Here is a 19,148-nt window from a genome sequence, read left to right on the forward strand (position 1 = left end):
CCTGCCAGGTCTGACCGGCTTCCTCCCCCACCATCGGAGCCAACTCACCACCAGGTAGTGGTCGGTGGAGAGCTCCGCCCCTCTTTTCACCCGAGTGTCCAATGCATGTGGCCGCAGATCAGATGAAACGACAACAAAGTCGATCATTCAACTGCGGCCTAGGGTGTCCTGGTGCCAAGAGCACATGTGGACACCCTTATGCTTGAACATGGTGTTCGTGATAGACAATCCATGACGAGCACAGAAGTCCAACAACTGAACACCACTCGAGTTCAGATCAGGTGGGCCATTCATCCCAACCACGCCCCTCCAGGTCCCACTGTCATTGCCCACGTGAGCGTTGAAGTCCCCCAGCAAAACGAGGGAGTCCCCAGGAGGGGCACACTCCAGTACCCCCTCCAAGGACTCCAAAAAGGGTGGGTAATCTGAACTGCTGTTTGGCGCATAAGCGCAAACAACAGTCAGAACCCATCCCCCCACACAAATGCGGAGGGAGGCCACCCTCTCGTTCACTGGGGAGAACCCCAACGTACAGGCCCCGAGATGGGGGGCAACAAGTATGCCCACTCCAGCTCGGCGCCTCTCACCGGGGGCAACTCCAGAGTGGAAGAATGTCCAGCCCCTCTCGAGGAGATTGGTTCCAGAGCCAGAGCGGTGCATCGAGGTGAGCCCGACTATTTATAGTCGATACCTCTCAACCTCGCGCACTAGCTCAGGCTCCTTCCCCACCAGAGAGGTGACATTGCACGTCCCAAGAGCCAGCTTCTGCAGCCGAGGATCAGAACACCAAGCCCCCCGCCCTCTACTGACATGGTTTCCATGGGAAGGGGGACCCATGTCACCTCTTCGGGCTGAGCCTGGCCGGGCTCCATGGGTAAAAGCCCGGCCATCAGACGCTCGCCAATGTGCCCCACCTTCAGGCCTGGCTCCAGAGTGGGGCCCCGGTGACCTGCGTCCGGGCGAGGGAACACGAAATCCATTTATGTTGCTCGTCATAAGGGGCTTTTTGGGCTGCTCTTTGTCTGGTCCCTCACCTACGACCTGTCTGCCTTGGGTGACCCTACTAGGGGCTTAAAGCCCCTGACAGCATAGCTCCTAGGATCATTGGGACACTCAAACCCCTCCACCACGGTAAGGAGGCAGCCCAGGAAAGGGTTCAACTCGATTGAAGGGTTCAACTTGATTGACAAAGTGAACTCGATTGATCACTTTGTCAATCGAGTTATTGAAGTAGATGAACTTTTCAATAATATTCAAATTTATTGAATAGGACTCTGCACAGTCATGTGTTCCCAAAGCCTATTTCTTTGTCAGACATGCTCCAGGCCTTCTGCAAACTTATTTTACTTCTGCCAGAAAATCAATTTGCAATGTAAACAGTAATAGCTTGTCAATAGTGAGCCCATGGGCACCACACCCATTAAATTGTAGAAAAATGTTAAATTACACAATAAAAACAAAGTATCAAGTCTGTTCACTCATAAAAAGTATCTGACAATCATTTCTCAGCATTCCCATTCCATTTTTGGTTTACCCACTGCTCCCTAAGGCATGGGTTAAATGCAGAGGACACATTCAATTAGAATCTACAATGTTGCAATGACAAATACAGATTTTTTATTAATAGTGTTATTGAATAGTGTTATTATTATTGTTTCAAGATTATGAAATTTAATATAAGCATAACAGTAAAAGCCTAAATACAGTTCTATATGAGTTGCTAAACCCAGGTGAAATCCCTGAAAAAACCACAGGGAGGCAGCATTGTCTACATGGCGCGTCTGTGACACTTTTCCTGGTGTGTTTTCCCTTGGATTTCGGGTGGGGTGGGGGGTTTGGATACAAAAAACCCAGAAATGGCACAAAACATTAGAACAAACTGTTTATCTAAGGGCTATACCACTACCACCATGTTTACATTGAGAAGTACACACAGATTTGGGACTGAATCAAGTCCAAGAAGAATATAAAACCCTTACTATAATGCACATATCATATGTCACACAGCTACACATTAAGCTTTCCAGTCTTTAGTAATAACTAAAGTAAGTTAATGTTTGTAGGTCAGACTGGATGCTTCCTGCCAGTTGGTTGTCAGTGCTATTCAAAAATGTGCGTCAAACCGCTGTTCTCTAAATAAAACCCTGTGATGAGGAAACCACGTAGGCATAAAGGCTGCATAGTCAGTTTGATGTAGTCCTGTGGACCGCCTCATACATCTTACTCCGATTATTAAAAAAACAAACCTGTTTTGACTCTGCACAACTCTACAAAAAAAGTTTGTCAGCTTATTACAGGAGACTTAGTAATGGACAGAACAATCAAACCATTGAACAAATGATTAAAGGGTTGGAATTCATAGCGGCTGATAAATGTTCTAAAATTTAATTTTGCCGTTCATTAAAACATGTATATATATAATATTCAGGACAAATCAACATCAACCCCACTGTACCTAATTCCTAGATTACAAAGGGGTATTTTTTATGTTTATAAAGTGCTTTGAGGTAACATGTATTGTTAATTGGTGCAATATAAATAAACTGAATTGAAATGCTAATTAATACAGTTTCATATAAAAATAAGGTCATGTAATTTTCACAAGAGGACTCTTTTGTCTGTTGGTAATTTAACCTGTTAAGTTTGTGTCTTATTGACAACAGACTAAAGATGGGTCATTATGTGGTGTCAGTATAAAATTAGTAGAAAATGACCTTCCTGTTTTCTGTCCAAGCCTACAGCTTAATGTTTTGCTAGAAGTGATTTGGCCCCAGTCAGAGTTTACATCTGTGGTGCATTCAGGCTCATTATAGGAAAGTAAACCCAGAAACAAGTAAACAGGTTGCCCTTTCATAAACAGAACCAGAATGCAACAGTTAGTCCAAGCATACCATCGTAGAAACATAATCGAGGGCTGCTCCCCTAGTTCCGTTGTATCTGGTTTCTCCTAACAAACCACAGCATCCTGCTGTGGCTCTGTGTTTATGAGGCTGAAGGTGGTGAGGCTTGATTGGTGGTTTGTGGTGAAGATGTGACATGAGGATCTTGCAATGGTATGAGATTGATGCACAGGCAAGTTTGGTTTCATTTTTACAAATGCAAAAGAGAAACTAAACCTACATATTTACATGCTGTATGTATCAGGCCACCATGCTCTCCAAACATTATTGATGAAAAAGAGATTAAATTACCTTTTATTTTCATTGTGTCCTATATCTATTTCATATGTTTTGTGGCATTTTGCTTATCTGGCTCTAAAACTTACTATGTTCCTTGTTTAATAAAGCATATTTTTCGTCAAGTTGTGCAGGTTTGGAGTTGGACCATGTTGTGCAATCGAGCCATGGCCAGAATTCAGGTTGAATTGGGAACAACATGTCCCCTGAGGACAAATCAAAAGGGGGTTGTAAGCAAAGGAATTTCACACATCCACGCACAGACAGACTCTCTCAGCAGGGTGCCTGCTAAGAGCCTAGACCACTCCTCACACTCTTAGCAGTTCTTCCTGGGACTCTCAAGGAGAGAATCCGGCCTTGGGGACAAGCCAGCCATGCATGGGGCCTCATGGGACTCGAAGGCTCACAAGCTGAGTAAAATGTACTTTCGCTGAAACTCATTTGCTGTCGCTTCAATGGAGCGACATAAAGGTTTTGCCATGTGATACCATTACATTATTTTGTCCTGCAACAGCCGACAAAAATAAACAAAGCTGAATGTCTGCTTGCCTTATGCTATTAGCTTTCGGTAAAATTCGCTCTTCCCGGATATACTCCTACGGTTCATTTCAAACATAAAGTTTGTTTCGTTTTGCTCCACCATCGTTCGATTACCACATTAATATGGAATATTAATGTTGATTTAAAGGTGTTTTATATAGCTTTAGAAGTAACCAATTTTAGCGAAAAAGTTTACAGATTCTTACCGAGAAAATCATTCTTACTAAATGTTATTTTATCAAATAATGTTTTGTTTACCTCAGGATTTGCATTATGAATGTGTTGAAACACATACCACATGTTCTGAATTAGTTAAACTAATTTAACCTCAATTCACATTCTTTAAGATGAACTTTGGTTCTTCATATCAGATCTGCGGTGGACCAGGATTCACTGAATTATTCTGATGATGCTGATGATGATGATCAACCACTTTATTTTGTCTTTTGTTTCTTTTGTGTGGTAGAGATAAGGTTGCTAGGGTGATGACTATAAAACCCTAACCTGACTCCGCCAGATAGATTTGCTTCGCATATCCATCTGGAAACCTTCCATTGAAGTAATTTTGGGAAGGGGCGAAAATACTGGTTAGCTGATTGGCCTATGTTGGTGATAGACGGGCCAAATGAACCAATCAGATTCGTCGTCGCTCTGTTACGAGCGACGACGAATCTGATTGGTTCATTTGGCCCGTCTATCACCAACATAGGCCAATCAGCTGATTGGTTCATTTGGAAAACACAACCACAAGCCAAGCTACTCTTGCTGCTGCAGGTAAAGGCTCGTTAGCTCAGCAAAGAAATACTCTGTAATTCCGATAAAACTTGCTCGATAGCCACGCTAACGCTAGTTTCATCGGCTGAAGCCGCCATGTTCTTTAGACTGAACTGTCGCTCCTCGTTGCGTCACACCTCAACCCGCCTCAAAGCCAACGCTGATTGGACGTTCGTTTGGTGAACGGCTCCAAATTTTCTTTAACGGAGAGTAGCCAGACTGATCTGCGAGTGAAACCTTGAAAGCTCGCGAGATCAGGATGGTCTCACGAGGCTAATAAAACCCAGCAACAGACCGAAATCTTTCATCTTTTTGGCATTCAGCCAGTCAGGGAAGGCATGCAGTTGCTACTCCAACCCCCCCCCCCCCCCCCCCCACACGCCACATGCTCGAGTTTCTCACTGCACCGAGATTTTTCGAAGCAAACTTTATTCTCTGTTTTGTAGACGCAGGAGTTCGACTTAAAAAGTACTTTTAATTCCCTCTGATCAAAGACTGGGAGCCACCTTATCTCCCAGTGATCTAAAGAGGACCCCACTTTGTTTGGCCAACAGAGCGACTGTAGGCCGGAGGAAGAGACGAAGGAGCTTCTTCATCCCATCCCCGCTGCTGGCTGCTCCTGCCTACAACTGCGCAGTCGAGACGCATTCGAGACGCATACGGGACGCCGCGTTACTCGGAGCGCTCACGGACCCAGCCGGGACAGCCCTGATTCACAAGTAACAGGGTTCTCCCCTTTTATTTCTTTTTCAGAAGTGCCTGGGCAGGTGTAGGAACTTAGGTTAATGCTTTTTACTCCAAGGCGGAGTGTTTTAACCGTTGAATATCTTTCTTTGTGTGTGCATGCCTTTTTACAATTGATTTTTGCTCTGATTGATTTGTGGTCCATGAAGACCCCACCGTGGGTCCTCCTGTAAACCCTTTTTCCACTTTCTTCCATCTTCCCCCCCCCCCTCTCTCTCTCTTCTCCTTATCAGTTGAGGCGATCGCTTTGTGTGAAACTTAGTTTGCGTTTTTTCTTTAAACTCATCGGTTAGCCGCTACCTCTCGAAGCGAGGTATTACCCCATCAGCGTGAGCGTGGTTACGTCATTAGGACCTCCCCTCACGCATCACGCATGGGTGCAGAGCATATGGCATCATAGTCGCCATCTTGGGAGGGTGTCATATGACCGAACTGTAGGTAGCTTAGCTGAACTAGTTTGTAAAACACCAAAGCGTCCAGTGGGACTCTCAAAGCTGTTCTGTCTGTCAATGCTGCGGCGTCAAATGCCGTCTTGAATGTGAGGTTTAAACAACTGTGAGTTGAACTAAGATTTGCTAACCACTCATTTTAATCCATTGTTTTTTTTTTGTTTTGTTCTTTTCTTTCCACATATATATTTTACATGTTTAGTTTTAGTAGTGAGTAAGATTTCTGAAGTTGTTGAATCAGAGAATTACTGTAACAGGGAATTGCTTTTGGTTCAATAAAAACAACAACTGCGGAATAGAAATTGTTTTGTGTTCAATCCAATTCACAGTTGCATGGTTATTCAGAATTCAGAGCAACCTCCTATCGGTGTTAACATCTGATATTAACACAGAGACATTAACAGTGGATGGGTGATAATGAATAAGTATTTAAACTCTAACTGCAGTTATATTGGGGTTCTCACAGTCTGCCGGATAAACCTCTTCGGTTAAAATCCGACCAGATCATTTATTCCAGCATAAATGAGTTCATAACAGCTAATTAACTAATGCATTAGTAGTATAAATCATTACAAGCTTCTAGCCTAACATTACCACCATTTGAACTATATTTTGTTATAGCGGAATTTTGAGTTGAATGACTTATTACTTAAATTATAATACCAAATTATAATTAATAATAAGAATAAGCATATTCAAACAGCTTCTGGCATAACAATGGACTAACGAGGACTACCGACTACCGACTAATTCATCTGTTTATCGTTAAGTTATTGCAATAGTGTTTTTACAGGTCTGCCAAAAAAGTTGATCAGACAACTACAGCTGATCCAGAACGCTGCTGCCCACGTCCTTACTAAGACTTAGAAAGTAGAGCACATCACCCCAGTTCTAAAGTCCTTCCATGGCTCCCTGTATCTCAGAAAATCTCTAAAATACTTCTGTTAGTCTATAAATCCCAGAATGGCTTAGCACCTAAATACATCACAGACTTTTTATCAGTGAATCAAACCTCCAGACCATTCAGGTCGTCTGGCTCCAGCCTACTCCGCATACCCAGAACTATGGAAGTAAATATGTGCCATCAGAATTTGAATAAAAAATACCTCTGAAATTTGAATGTTGTATATTAGTGCTTACTTTTTCAGTATTAAAATAAATTCAGAATATTTTAACCTAAAAAAAAATTCAATGTCATTATTTTTGCAGTAAAAAAAAATTTGGTGTAATTTTTTTTTACATGATTGCAATTTTCAGTTATTAAAAAAATTCACATTCCTATTTCAAAGTGATCAAATTTTCAATATACATATTTTTCACAGTTTAAATTTTCAGTGGTAAAAAATTCAGCATATAAAAAAATTCAACTTTTCAAAATTCAAATGCAACATTTTCGTTGTCCTCCAATTCAACTTGCTCAAATTCGCCGTCTCAAATTCACCGTCTAAAAATTCGCTGTCTCAAATTCAGCGTCTAAAAATTCGCTGTAAAAATGGCCAAGGTTACTTCAGGTCACCTAATCACGTGACACAACCGTCACATTGAAGAAGTACCAGTATCACCCAGGCTGGCGACCATGGAGGCGAACTCAAACCCAACGGTGAGTTTAATCAGACCTCTCAACTTTTATCAAAAGTTAGGAGTGAGATTATGCTAATTTGGGGGCGGTGCTTGTTTGGGGGCGGAGCTAACCGGACCCTGGAAGAGCCGGTGGAGTCAACTCCATCTCATTTTTATCCCACCAGACAATGAAGTAGACATGTATTACTTTTGTTAAAAAGAGAAAGAGACGTATTAATACTTTATTGTTCAGTTAATGGATTAAAACATAAATAATACACAATTGTTCAAATAATACTGAATAAAATTAAGTAGATTTTAATTATTGACCGAATTATTATACTGTTACACATTCATCTATGGGTTGTTTATCATTGTAAATCTATAACCTGATTGGTGAATCAGGCTGAGTTTCATCAAGTCTTTATGATCCCCTCAGCAGCAACACTGAAGCACACAGAGATTCCCGCTGCGTCTTTACGCACGATCCAGCTGCTAATATCTCCCTCCTTTCAGCTCAATGCACTTCTAGACTGTTACAGTTTATAACATTCTCATCACCTTTCACAGCGACAGGTTTCTCAGTCAGTCGCCGCGCTGACCAGACGAATCTCTATTGCTCTCGTCAGTGCGCTCTGGGCGCCCAGAAAGCACCTGCTCCGAGGGAGAGGAGAGGAGCAAGCGCGGAGGCACAGAAATACGGTGCATGTAGTTAAAAAATGCAGAATTAATAAAAACGAAACTTAGAAACTGACCAAGTGGCGTTTTAAACTGCATCTGGTTAGCAGAACTGTTTTTATGATCAGCGTGCAGCCATGACTGGTTCTGAATGAACCGGTCATCTGGCAGCAGCTCCGCCCCCTCCCCTCCTCCTGTGTACGCGGTACAGGACCTTACCGGCTCACTTTCACCACTGTTAAAGACAAATTATTCATAACTCTGATCACTCTTCCTGCTGCTCTGTTAAAAAGAACTGCAGCAGGAATTACTGATGGCCACAAGTTGTGAAAGAAGCCGAAACAGCTCAGCAGAAGGCGGAGTTTTGTCGTCCGCAGCCCAGATGGGCTTTGCGATTTTTATGCGTGAGAAATGCCATGTTTGCGTGTGAAATGTCATGTGTTGCGTGTGAGCGTGTGGAGTTAGTGAAATGCGTGTGTCACACAGTCAATGCGTGAGAGTTGAGAGCTATGGTTTAATACTTTCATATTTCTGTAGTATATTTTATTTTGCGCATGAAGTTTGATACATTATCTTAAAGCCTGATTTAAAATACTGGTTTGGGCCGTTGTTAATCTTACACCGTGTAGAACCGGCATATTACTTCTCGCTACCTCCTAGCACCCCCCCCCCCCCCTCCCCCACCCAATTTCCCCCGTTTTATTTAAAAAAAAAATACCACTTGCGCCAAGTCTAGAATCTTTAAAGAGAACTGGGTGGTGACTTTCTGGGTTGTTTGTATGTTGTCTTAGGTGAGACTGAGACAGGCAGTCTTAGTAAAGTCGTAATTTTTCAGGAGATGCTAACGCTAATGTAGTAAGCTAATATGGCTGCCTTGTGTGCTTCAAAGATACAGACGTGAGAAGGAAGACACACATCCCAGGCTGAACAGTGTCAGTGAGGATGAATGCTAGCAATTTTTTTTTAAAATTAAGAGGGAAACTGAAGAAATTATACTGTCTCTTTATTCTTTAAAACTTATGTTGCTGTAGTTTTAGCTTATCTAGTGAAATAGAATGACACTTTCCATCTGCTAGATCAGGGATCTGCAACCTGTAGTTCTGGACTACAGGTTCCCACGGGGGCCATGGACTACATGACATTTTCCAATGTTATAACTTAGAATTTTGGAGTAATATATAGTTCCACTGTCAGATTATATCGCTTATAGCTATTACTTTTTCATCAATATTAAGAACTTTTAGACTTAAAAGGAGCTTGCTGAAAATTTACTTGTAAGTTAGTTTTGTCTTGTGTCAAATGTCCTAAGACATTTGTGCAAAAAACTATTCCAGATTCTCGTTAAGATTTTTCACTTTTTGCAGTGAGAGTCCCTGTAGCTGCAGTTGGTTCTCACACTTAAGATTAGTACACTGGCTTGCTTTCTGTTATAGAGCCAATTTTGAAATGTTGCTGTTCGATTATAAATCTCTAAGATGTATAGGGCAAAAATACATTTCTGAATCCACTAGGACTCTGTAATCAAGAGTTAGAACCAAAAGGGAACAGCTTTCATCCATTATGCTTGTAATCTGTGGAATATATTCCATGAATTTAAACTTTAAGTAATAAGTAAAACCCTATGTACTGTTGTATTGTATTTCAGTAACTTACCACTAGGTACTGCATTGTAATGCATCTGTTTTGTCAAAACACATTAAAATGAAATGTGCTACACAAAAAAAGATTGTCCCTGTCTAAGGAGAAATATTTTCAAAATTTACATGGAAAGTGATCAAAGTTTTTGTTTTATTATATGCAATATTGGGTTCAATGTTCATCTTCTGAAAACTCAGGTACAATGAAAATCCCCCGCTATTGTGTATATTTTTGGTTACAAAGACTGTTTGAGCTATGCCAAAATTTGTCATAAATGTTGTAATTATAAGCAACTTATAAATACGTTACACACTTATTTTAGGGTACGTGCCGATCAAGGGGTGGAAAATGTGGACGTGGCACGACTTATGTTTATGATTCGTGGAACAGGAAGAAGCAGTTTCATATCTGGGAAGAGTGTGCACAATCAAAGGTTTGTACAAATGACAAGTTTCAATGTGATGCTTTGCAATGTTTATAGTAACATTAGCTTTGTGTGGTCTTCAATATGACAAGATTTGAACCGTTTATTACTCCATAATTGAAGGATTGAGCGACTGTGGAGAGATCTGTGGACGGCTGTGACGTGCATCTATTATGATGTGCTGCACTACCTAGAAGAAGAGGGATACCTGGACATTTCCAATGAAGCCCAACTCTTCTGTTGCCACTATGTCTTCCTGCCACGTCTGCAAGATTTGGATACTTTCCGCAGTGGCTGGGACAATCACCCACTTCGAACTGAAAGCAACATGACACCTAACCAGCTCTGGGTTCTTGGTCATACACATAATCCAATTCCTGAACCTCATGGTGCCTTGACAGAGGTACGTTTTAATTGGACAATTTAATGTGTAGCATGTCTACTACCATTCACCTAATTTGTAATATCTTAAGTAAATTTTGAGTTGTCTTGATCCCTTCTTTGTGTTTTCCAGGGTGTACAGATTCCCGAAATCGAATGGGAGGACAGCGGGCTTCCTCTTCACGAGGAGTCAAATGTCACAGTACCAAACTCTAATTTGCAACTGACTGACGAACAAATGGCAGCTTTAAGAAATGCAGTAAACCCAAAAGCCACATCACTGTCTTTTGGATGTGACATTTATATTGCTGCAGTTCAGTTTTGTGAGCAGTTTTTTACTGTGTGAAAGTTATCTTACGGGAAAAACACATCACGGTTATGATTAGTTACTTATATAAAATCATATGTTAAATATGGTAAGCATAATTTACTTGGTTATTATTATTCACTGAATTTAACTTGTACATAATTGCAAAAAATGACAAAAAATAAATGCAAAGCATGATTTATTTTGAAGAATACTTAACAGGATCTAGTTTTGTCTTTTTGCCACTATCTTGGCTTCTGTTGATTTTGATTGCTCGGTTCTAAACAGCCCTTTGCCGTTATTCAGCTATTGTATTGTTCAATAAAAATCTGAAAATAAAATGTTCAGCAAATACATCTGAGCCTCCGTTATATTCGCCTTTTAGCCATTTCCCGAATCAGAAGCTACAATCGTAAGCCAACTTCAGCTTCGATCCAGAGAGTTATGATCGCCGCCACAGCTACAGGATCAGACTGACGTCTTCTTCTCTGCAGTCCTGTTCAGGTTAGGATCCTGCTCAGAGTGTGCACGCTATTAATCGCTTCCGTACCAGTTTAAAAATTCACCATTTATGAAATGTAAAGCAAAATGCTGATCATGTTACCACAGAGGTGAATTTTAGTGCTCTTATGGTAAACATGTTAAAGAACTAAAATGTTCTAAATTTGTATTTTTTTTTTGTTACTCTATAGAAACCCATTAGGTACATTGTTGTAGGACTTCACATTTCTTGCATTAAAAGAATCAGAAAAAGGTTTGTCTTATATAATTTATTTTCTCATACTTGAAGCATATACACTGCAAAAAAAAAAAAGCTAGATGAACTCAAAATTTCAAGGCAACAAACTTCGATAAAATTTTAAGTTGGGCAATCAAACTAAACATCTTAAGTTTTGCTTTTGAGTTGGCTCAACTCAAAATTCTAATTTTTGTCAACTCAACTGTAAGTTGTATTAACTTCTAATTTTACATTGTAATTACTTTAAATTCTTTATTCTACCAACTATCCTGTAAGTTGTACTAACTTCTAATTTTACATTGTAATTACTTTAAATTCTTTATTCTACCAACTATCCTGTAAGTTGTACTAACTTCTAATTTTACATTGTAATTACTTTAAATTCTTTATTCTACCAACTATCCTGTAAGTTGTACTAACTTCTGATTTTATATTGTTATAACTTTAAATTCTTTGTTCTCCTAACTATCCTATACGTTGTACTAACTTCTAATTTTATATTGTTATAACTTTAAATTCTTTATTCTACAAACTATCCCGTAAGTTGTGCAAATCTCTAATTTTAAATTCTAATAACTTTAATTTCTTCATTTTACTAACTCTCCTGTAAGTTGTACTAACTTATGATTTGTATAGAAATTACAGAAATGTATAAATAATTACAGATGCAACATATACATTCAAAACTTTTGTTTTATTTGAACTGTACCAGGATCAAAGCCCTTCCAACAGGGCCAAGTAAATGCAAACTAATGAGACCCAATTGTCCCAGTCAACTTGTGCTACAATGTGTAGCACAAGCTTTTATAACACTGCTCAATACTATGTGCTGTTTTACAAACACTGAACCTCAACATTTAAGATGTTTAAGGAAAACCCAATAAAGTGCAAAATAAATGTAAGACAGTGGGAGTTTGAGGTACATCAGAGTTGTTTGTGAGAAACAGGAAGACAAAATTAACATGGGTTGGCTGGACAGAAGGAACCTTTCAGAGATCAACAATTCCATACCCAACAGTATCAGTTAGCGTGCAGATTCACTCAAGGAGTTTGTTTTTGAGGGATCTTACCCTTGCAGAGAGATCTGTACCAAGTTCCATGAAAACCCTCTGAATAGTTTCAAATGTGTACCTGAGATCTTTTGGGTACTTAAGGTTCAACGCATAGATCAGTCCAAAGAGGTAACCAAAAGCAGTTGGCAGGTCAGGGAGATCTTGAAGGACAATCTCTTCTTCCACAACAACAGCAACATTCACCACACTTTGAGGAGCTGCGCTGTCATCATCCTCCAACACAGTGAGGACACCCACAGTGAGGCCCTTCGTCTGCTCCTCTTCTGGGTCAGTGTCCTTGTGTGGACAGACAGGAAAATACATTAGTCATTAAATTACTGTGAATAGGAATAAGGTATTACGCTAAAAGAATCACAAATTATTGAATACAATTTTTTTCAAAATTGAATTAATCATGAGTTGGACATCTGAACTATTTCCATCCCATACCCCACAATTAAAGATTTAATCCCTTACACACATCAATTGACATCATCTAGGCTACATAAAGTCATATCCAGGACAGTACAGCTATTGAAGACACTCTGGCCATAAGGAAAGATAAAGGAACAAGGAGGACAGAGAGGTAATGGTTCAAGTCAATGTTAAATTCAGCACTATAAATACAGTATAATAAAATTTTTATAATTTCTACTTATAACTACTTACAAAACAGTTCCTGAAGAGCTTCTCCTGACTGTCACAGAGATACAAGGGAAGGCCCTTCAATGCTGCAGTTTGTCGAAGTGCAGTGATGTCAGATGTCTGAAACAAAGAGTTGCATGAAATTAATTATAAAATTGTATTCAGTAATTTTACATTTTTCGGCTTGGACCCTGCGATTGCTCATTGTCAAGGTTTATTTTGAGGGTTTGTCATGAGAAGAATCACTTAACATTGTAACAATTGCTACCAAACTTATTACTATAGTTTCATAAAAAGGCAACATTTCTTTTTTATATTCATAATGTTCAGAGTTATTAAATTACTACATCTAGAATTCACCTCTTGATCCAGGCTGTTAAGGAGCTGATCCATCTCAGATGAAAAAGCTGTCCTCCTCCCCCGATAGAGTCTCAGGAGCCTGCAAGTGTGCTGATGAAGGGCAGCTCTGAAGTTGTCCATTAGGTTCTTGTTTGTGATGCGATAAAACTCCTCCCTTATCTGTTGAAAAATGTAAACATAAAATTGAAATCCTCAATTCAAAGTCAATACAATATCAACACCATTGTCATGTTAAATATGCATTCTAATCAACACGCATAACTCTTCTACTCCCCTTGTGAAAACGAGTAAATCATAAACACAACATAATATATTTTTAGTTCACATGCTTACCTCTGCCTCACAAAACAGAGCAGGCCACCGCACCAGAACCTCTGACACCATAGGCTGCAGCTCCACGATCTCCTTGCGTCTCAAAGAGAAAGTCAACTCCATCTTTTGCCTGATGAGTGCAACATTCTTGCTCTTCTTCTTAAACTCTTCAACCAGAGCCAGTCTGTCATCCTCCAGTGAATCATCATTATGGTTTTCTGGATGGTCAGGGACATGGTTAATCTCGCCTCGCTTTGCTCTCTTCAGAGAAGAACCGGCACCATCATCTTCACTGCTCCTCTTTTTCTTGTTAATGCTCACCTCGATACAGCCTGCCTGACGCAGCTTGGACCTGTAATTGCCAAGTTTGTATTTTATGCTCATTTTCCATCCTTCATACCCCGTTTCACTGCCTGGTTCTCGAAGGCAGGGGTGTCTATTGATGAGAGCAGAAGCAACTGACTCAATCTGGTCTTGATCAGGATAGGCTTTCACTTCAAAGACTGCCTGAGAAATCTTGTCCAAAATGTCTGTCTTCATGTCTCTTGTTAAGCTGATACCTTTCTTGGTCTCTCCATATGCCTCATTGCCCTTACGCAGCTTAAGCTCCACATCATAGGAGAAGGGTGGGATCGGAAAAGGTGAAGGCCATTCTGAGACATTTCGCAGATAGCTCTTAATAAAAGCTGAGGGACTCTGGTGTGACTCTCTGCTGGATAAACTGGCTGTATCCAGGGAAGACCCTGAATGAAAAGAGTCTGACTCTTGCAGAACAACTGCAGACTCATCCCAAAGAATGTGCAAGATAGCACGCTCAGGTGGCAACTCATGGATGTCAATCAAATTACAGAGAGCATTATTAAAGCCTGGGTCCTCATATTGTAGTGTAAAACTGCCTTGAAGTTGAAGATTTTCCTGAAGAATGTTTTGCAACTGCTCAACCGAACCAGGTACTTCAGGAAGTGTCACTTTACGGGACATTCTTGGGGAGATTTTCACCAGTAGTACTAATCCAGCCTATGTCACAAAAAATAAGGACAAAACACAGAGGGGTCAGGTTAAAGAAAATTTCTCGAAAGTTAAATTCATAAATGCTGTGTGTCTCGAGCCCGTAACATCATCAGGGACCCCTCACACCCCCACCATGGACTATTCTCCCTGCTGCCCTCTGGAAAGAGGTTCCGCAGCATCCGCTGCAGGTCCACTAGGTTCAGCAAAAGCTTTTTCCCTGCTGCCATCAGACTGTTGAACTGCTGAAGTACAAAAGTGTACCACACTAGATTCGCTGATTTGCACATTTGCACATTGTATCGTATCCTGAAAAATTGATGCTGCACCTTAACCGGAAACGCACTGCAAAACTGTGTACAATGAAACTGTCTACTTTTAAATCACTGCTGCACCCTACTGCATATTTGTCTACATTTGGTTTACATTGTTTACATTTCAACTGCCTACTGTTCACTGCTGCACTTTATCTGGAAGCAAATTGAAATTTATCCTGTAAGTGACTGCGATTGATCACTGCACTTTATCCTGTACTGTAATTCACTGCAAGGTATCCTGTAGAGTTACTGCAATATTTCTGAGCTGTGTGAAAACGAAATTTCGTTCTGTATGCACTCTGTGTATACAAAATGACAATAAAGAAAGTCTAAGTCTAAGTCTAAGTCTAAATAATGTAACAAGGTCTAACAATGTGTTAATTCTACCTGCAAGTATTAACAAGAAAAGCAATGTCTCCATAGGCAAAGCAAGCTTGAGCAGCAAAAAAGTACATAATATGAACAAGGATCCAACAAAAACTGAACTGAAAACCAAACCTATACACAAACATTAGGGGTGACTGCAAGCAGGACATAGGTGAATGAAACAAGACACAGGTGAAACAAATCAGGAAATCCATTAAATACAAGAAGTAAAACTGACAGAAAAATCTCTCAAAATAAAATAATGGACAAGCTGTGACATCTTGTTTGAATAGAAGAAAGGGTGAAAATGTGAATGAGAGCAACAGAGTTTTGTTTATAGAGTGTAATGAGAGTCCACTGACCATTCTGTGTCACTTCAATGGAGGAGGCACACTTTTGGAGTCACCAGCACCTTCCCTCCCACTGTGTATGCCACTAGTGGATGATGGTTGTTGAGAGCCTGGGAAACGAAAATCTCAATGTCTTCGTAGATGCTCTCCACAAGTTCAAAAGACCTAAAATGTTCAAGGTACCAAGAAGTGAGCTTTTTGCCAACAAAGGCTACTTTTTCAGGGTTAACTACTATGGTCACGATTTTATAAAATTCTGGCAGTCCACTGCAGTGTCCAGATGAAAGAATCATACCCTCCACATATCGGGTCCTATGGAAACATGCTAAGATTGCTTTGGCTTGAGTTCACCGAAAGTCATATTTGCAGTTGAATTTCTGCAGCCGAATTTTTGCAGCTGAATTTTCACAGGTGAATTTTTTTGCAGGTGAATTTTTACCAGATTAAAATTTAGTGTAAGGAATTCAATGTCTAACAAAATTCAGTGCTTAAAATTCAGTGTCAAAAAAAATTCAGTGTTAAAAAATTCAGTGTTTAAAATTCGGTGTTAAAGAAAAGGTGGATTCCAATGGGACTGTTTTTCGTCCATACTCTAGCGACCCGGCTAAAATACAAAGAAAACACTCCGCCGACGCAGATCCGGTGTATTCATCAAAGCTTGGTCACTGTGCTGAGGCATCGGGTCGGTTAGAGCTGCGTTCATATGAGGTTATACTGTCAAACTATTAAGGCAGTGATCAGTGTCATTAGACTCACTGGTCGTTGGCATTTTAGTGATCATACCCACCGGTATATAGTAGTATTTACTATACACTAGTGCTGTCAAACGATTAAAAATTTTAATCGCAATTAATTGCATAATTTCAATAGTTAACTCGAGATTAATCGCAAAATAATCGCATACTTTATCTTTTTATTTCTGAAAGTGTAAAAGCCTATTTGGGCCTTTTAATATGCAAATTTGCAATAAATGACACTAGTAAAAAACATCCTTGTACAAAAGATATTTTAATATTTTTTATTTTCAAGGACTTTCAGAATTGGAATGAAAACATCCTGGTGCCATAAAATGTTAAACTCTGGCCAGTAATGGCTAAATCATTAATCATAGCGCCCTGATGTAAATAAATAAATATTTCATGTCAAAATATTTGTTTGCCTCTTAAACAAAGATAGACATGGTATTAAGCATTTACATATAAAGTAATACTAATTTTACATTTTAATAAAGTCACAACTGTTATTCATTTTTTTCACTCTCTCATATGCATCTAATCCAGAGCTTTCACACCAACAACAATAATTCCCTCATATATTTTTGTATGCTGCTTTTATTCACATTAAAACAGTTTAAAGCTTGGAAAAGGATTTAAATTTTCCAGTTCATTCCAGTGTCTTACACTTTGCTTGCAACTGGGGAAAGAGCTACCGGTTATTGCAACCGTAAAGTGCAGAAAATACGGGCAGAGCTGCTCCTGCCTTTAGTCCCTCGGCTCCGATGTTAGGATGAGCTGCAGCACGTTATGAGGCGGATGGATATTTCAGGTGGATATACACACTGTTTTTGTGTCTGTTGTTTTAGAGCCCATATAAGCGACTTCACTTTCAGAAACAAGCCCGAAAAACTGCAATCCGCGACTCATGAAATTTACAATCGACTTTAGAAAAAAAGAAGCCCAAAGTCGCATGAAATAAACGGGCTTGGCAACAGTGAGCGCGTGTCTGTTGTGCTAAAGTCTCTAGCATTCATGGAACTACGGAAAGTGTCGAGGGAGAAAAAAAAAACACAGTCCGAAGAGCGCGGCGAGGAAAAAAACACCAAGGCTTAAAAAAAACGCATTTAAAAAATGTGGGCGTTATGGTCTAAAAAAGTTAACGCGTTAAAACTGACAGCCCCACTATATACTACATTTAGAAGTATAATATACCGGGCCACTTTATAGCATAGCAGGTAACACCGACAGCTGCACGCTCCCTTGTGTGAATAGTGCACTGCATATACTGTGAAGACAGACAGCAAAATAGGCCCAGCGGACCGAGCCGCAGCTTGTGTGCGGCTTCGGCTCGGGCTCCACTCTCTAACTGTCCCTATTGTCTAACTAACCTGCTCTCCTGCTGCGTAAAGGAAGCAATGCAGGTACTGAATTGGCAGTGTTATTACCACGGTGTAATAACACTGCCAATTCTTCTAACAGTGACAGATTACATGAAATGTAGGTTAATTTTGCGAACACAATTTTGAGTTAGAATTGGTAATGAACATGAATTAACAGAGTACCAACCAGTCAGACGATAACATGCCTATCCTGTTTTATGGGACTTGCCCAGACAAGCTAGCGGCTAACTGATGCAGCGCTACTAGCATCAGTTAGCCTCTAGCTTTCGCTACTGACTGTAAAGCTGTTGGTGTTTAAATGTAAAAAATGTGTATGTCGCCTTCTTCATTAAACGACTTGCAATACTGCACAACACAACTTAGAATAACAGTCTCGTATCATTTTAATTTAATTTTATTAAAGGTTACTTACCTGTGTGGACTCCAGCTCGAGGCAGCACAGCCACAATGAGACTTCAAGTGCCAAGTGCCAACTCGGAAAGTTGGCTTTCCCGCCTTTCGCAACAAAGAAATAAGAGTTTGCAGAACTCCTGTCCCTTGTATTGAACTCCAACTTAAAGATTTAAGTATTAGCAACTCACCAAACTGTTTTAGAGTATACAACTGGCTTGCTTTGTTGTGCTAACTAATTTTATTGCCTCAAATGTCAATAATTGATATTTTCAAGTTTGACCAATTTAAATCACTGTTTTAGGCCAAAAAATACAAGTTGGCTTTTTTGCAGTGTATGAACATTCAAGTACATTCAAGTACTAAGTACATTCAATAAATGACATTCAATTTTGCATAAAAAACAATTTCACTTTAATATTTAAAACTGCCTGTACAAACAGTACTGACTTAGACTTAAATTAAATATCTACTCTGAACATTTGAATTTGAACTTGACATAACTACAGGAAGTGGAGTAACAGCAATGTTGTCACTCTGAGTTTAAATTATTACATTAAAACATATGTATTGAACTTGTGATTTGACAAAAATCAGAAAACTGAATTGAGTAAATATTTCAACAGAACTGTTCTGCTTAAACAAAGCTGCTTCACAAAGAACTACTACAGCTTAAGTGTAGATTTTTTTTTTTTTAACAAGTCGATCACTCAGATCAAGCCAAATCCAGATTGTGTAGAGGAAATGCATGCTAAGAAGTCCTCACTGAATGACTTGTAATTCTTGTAATGACAGGGAAGTTTTAGTGTTTCGTAGCATGTG

The 19,148-nt window shown here is 39.7% G+C and overlaps 1 protein-coding gene across 3 annotated transcripts; it reads right to left on the minus strand.

Moving 5' to 3' along the window:
• Positions 1-11,473: 11,473 nt before the first annotated feature.
• On the minus strand, positions 11,474-18,657 carry LOC118562147. 3 transcript variants are annotated; one of them, XM_036134410.1, is made up of 6 exons: positions 18,349-18,657; positions 15,833-15,930; positions 13,801-14,796; positions 13,468-13,626; positions 13,132-13,227; positions 11,474-12,759 (listed from the first exon to the last, which is right to left on the minus strand). In XM_036134410.1, the coding sequence occupies exons 2-6, from the start codon at positions 15,833-15,835 to the stop codon at positions 12,448-12,450; spliced, it is 1,566 nt and encodes a 521-aa protein (XP_035990303.1). In that variant the 5' UTR covers positions 15,836-15,930; positions 18,349-18,657; the 3' UTR covers positions 11,474-12,447. The 3 variants fall into 3 exon arrangements, with proteins under 3 accessions (XP_035990303.1, XP_035990301.1, XP_035990304.1); XM_036134408.1 differs by having other exon boundaries at positions 15,833-15,985; XM_036134411.1 differs by lacking the exons at positions 15,833-15,930; positions 18,349-18,657 and having other exon boundaries at positions 13,801-14,981.
• Between the last annotated feature and the right edge of the window lie 491 nt (positions 18,658-19,148).

This window comes from Fundulus heteroclitus, unplaced genomic scaffold (assembly GCF_011125445.2).
Source record: "Fundulus heteroclitus isolate FHET01 unplaced genomic scaffold, MU-UCD_Fhet_4.1 scaffold_81, whole genome shotgun sequence".
Lineage (NCBI taxonomy): Eukaryota > Metazoa > Chordata > Actinopteri > Cyprinodontiformes > Fundulidae > Fundulus > Fundulus heteroclitus.

What these genes read in the sequence shown, in the direction of transcription:
- LOC118562147 (XM_036134410.1), bottom strand. An exon ending in TTAACAGCCTGGATCAAGAG is followed by an intron (nt 13,228 to 13,467) that starts GTGAATTCTAGA and finishes TCTTTGTTTCAG; the next exon opens with ACATCTGACATCACTGCACT. An exon ending in AGCTCTTCAGGAACTGTTTT is followed by an intron (nt 12,760 to 13,131) that starts GTAAGTAGTTAT and finishes TGTCCACACAAG; the next exon opens with GACACTGACCCAGAAGAGGA.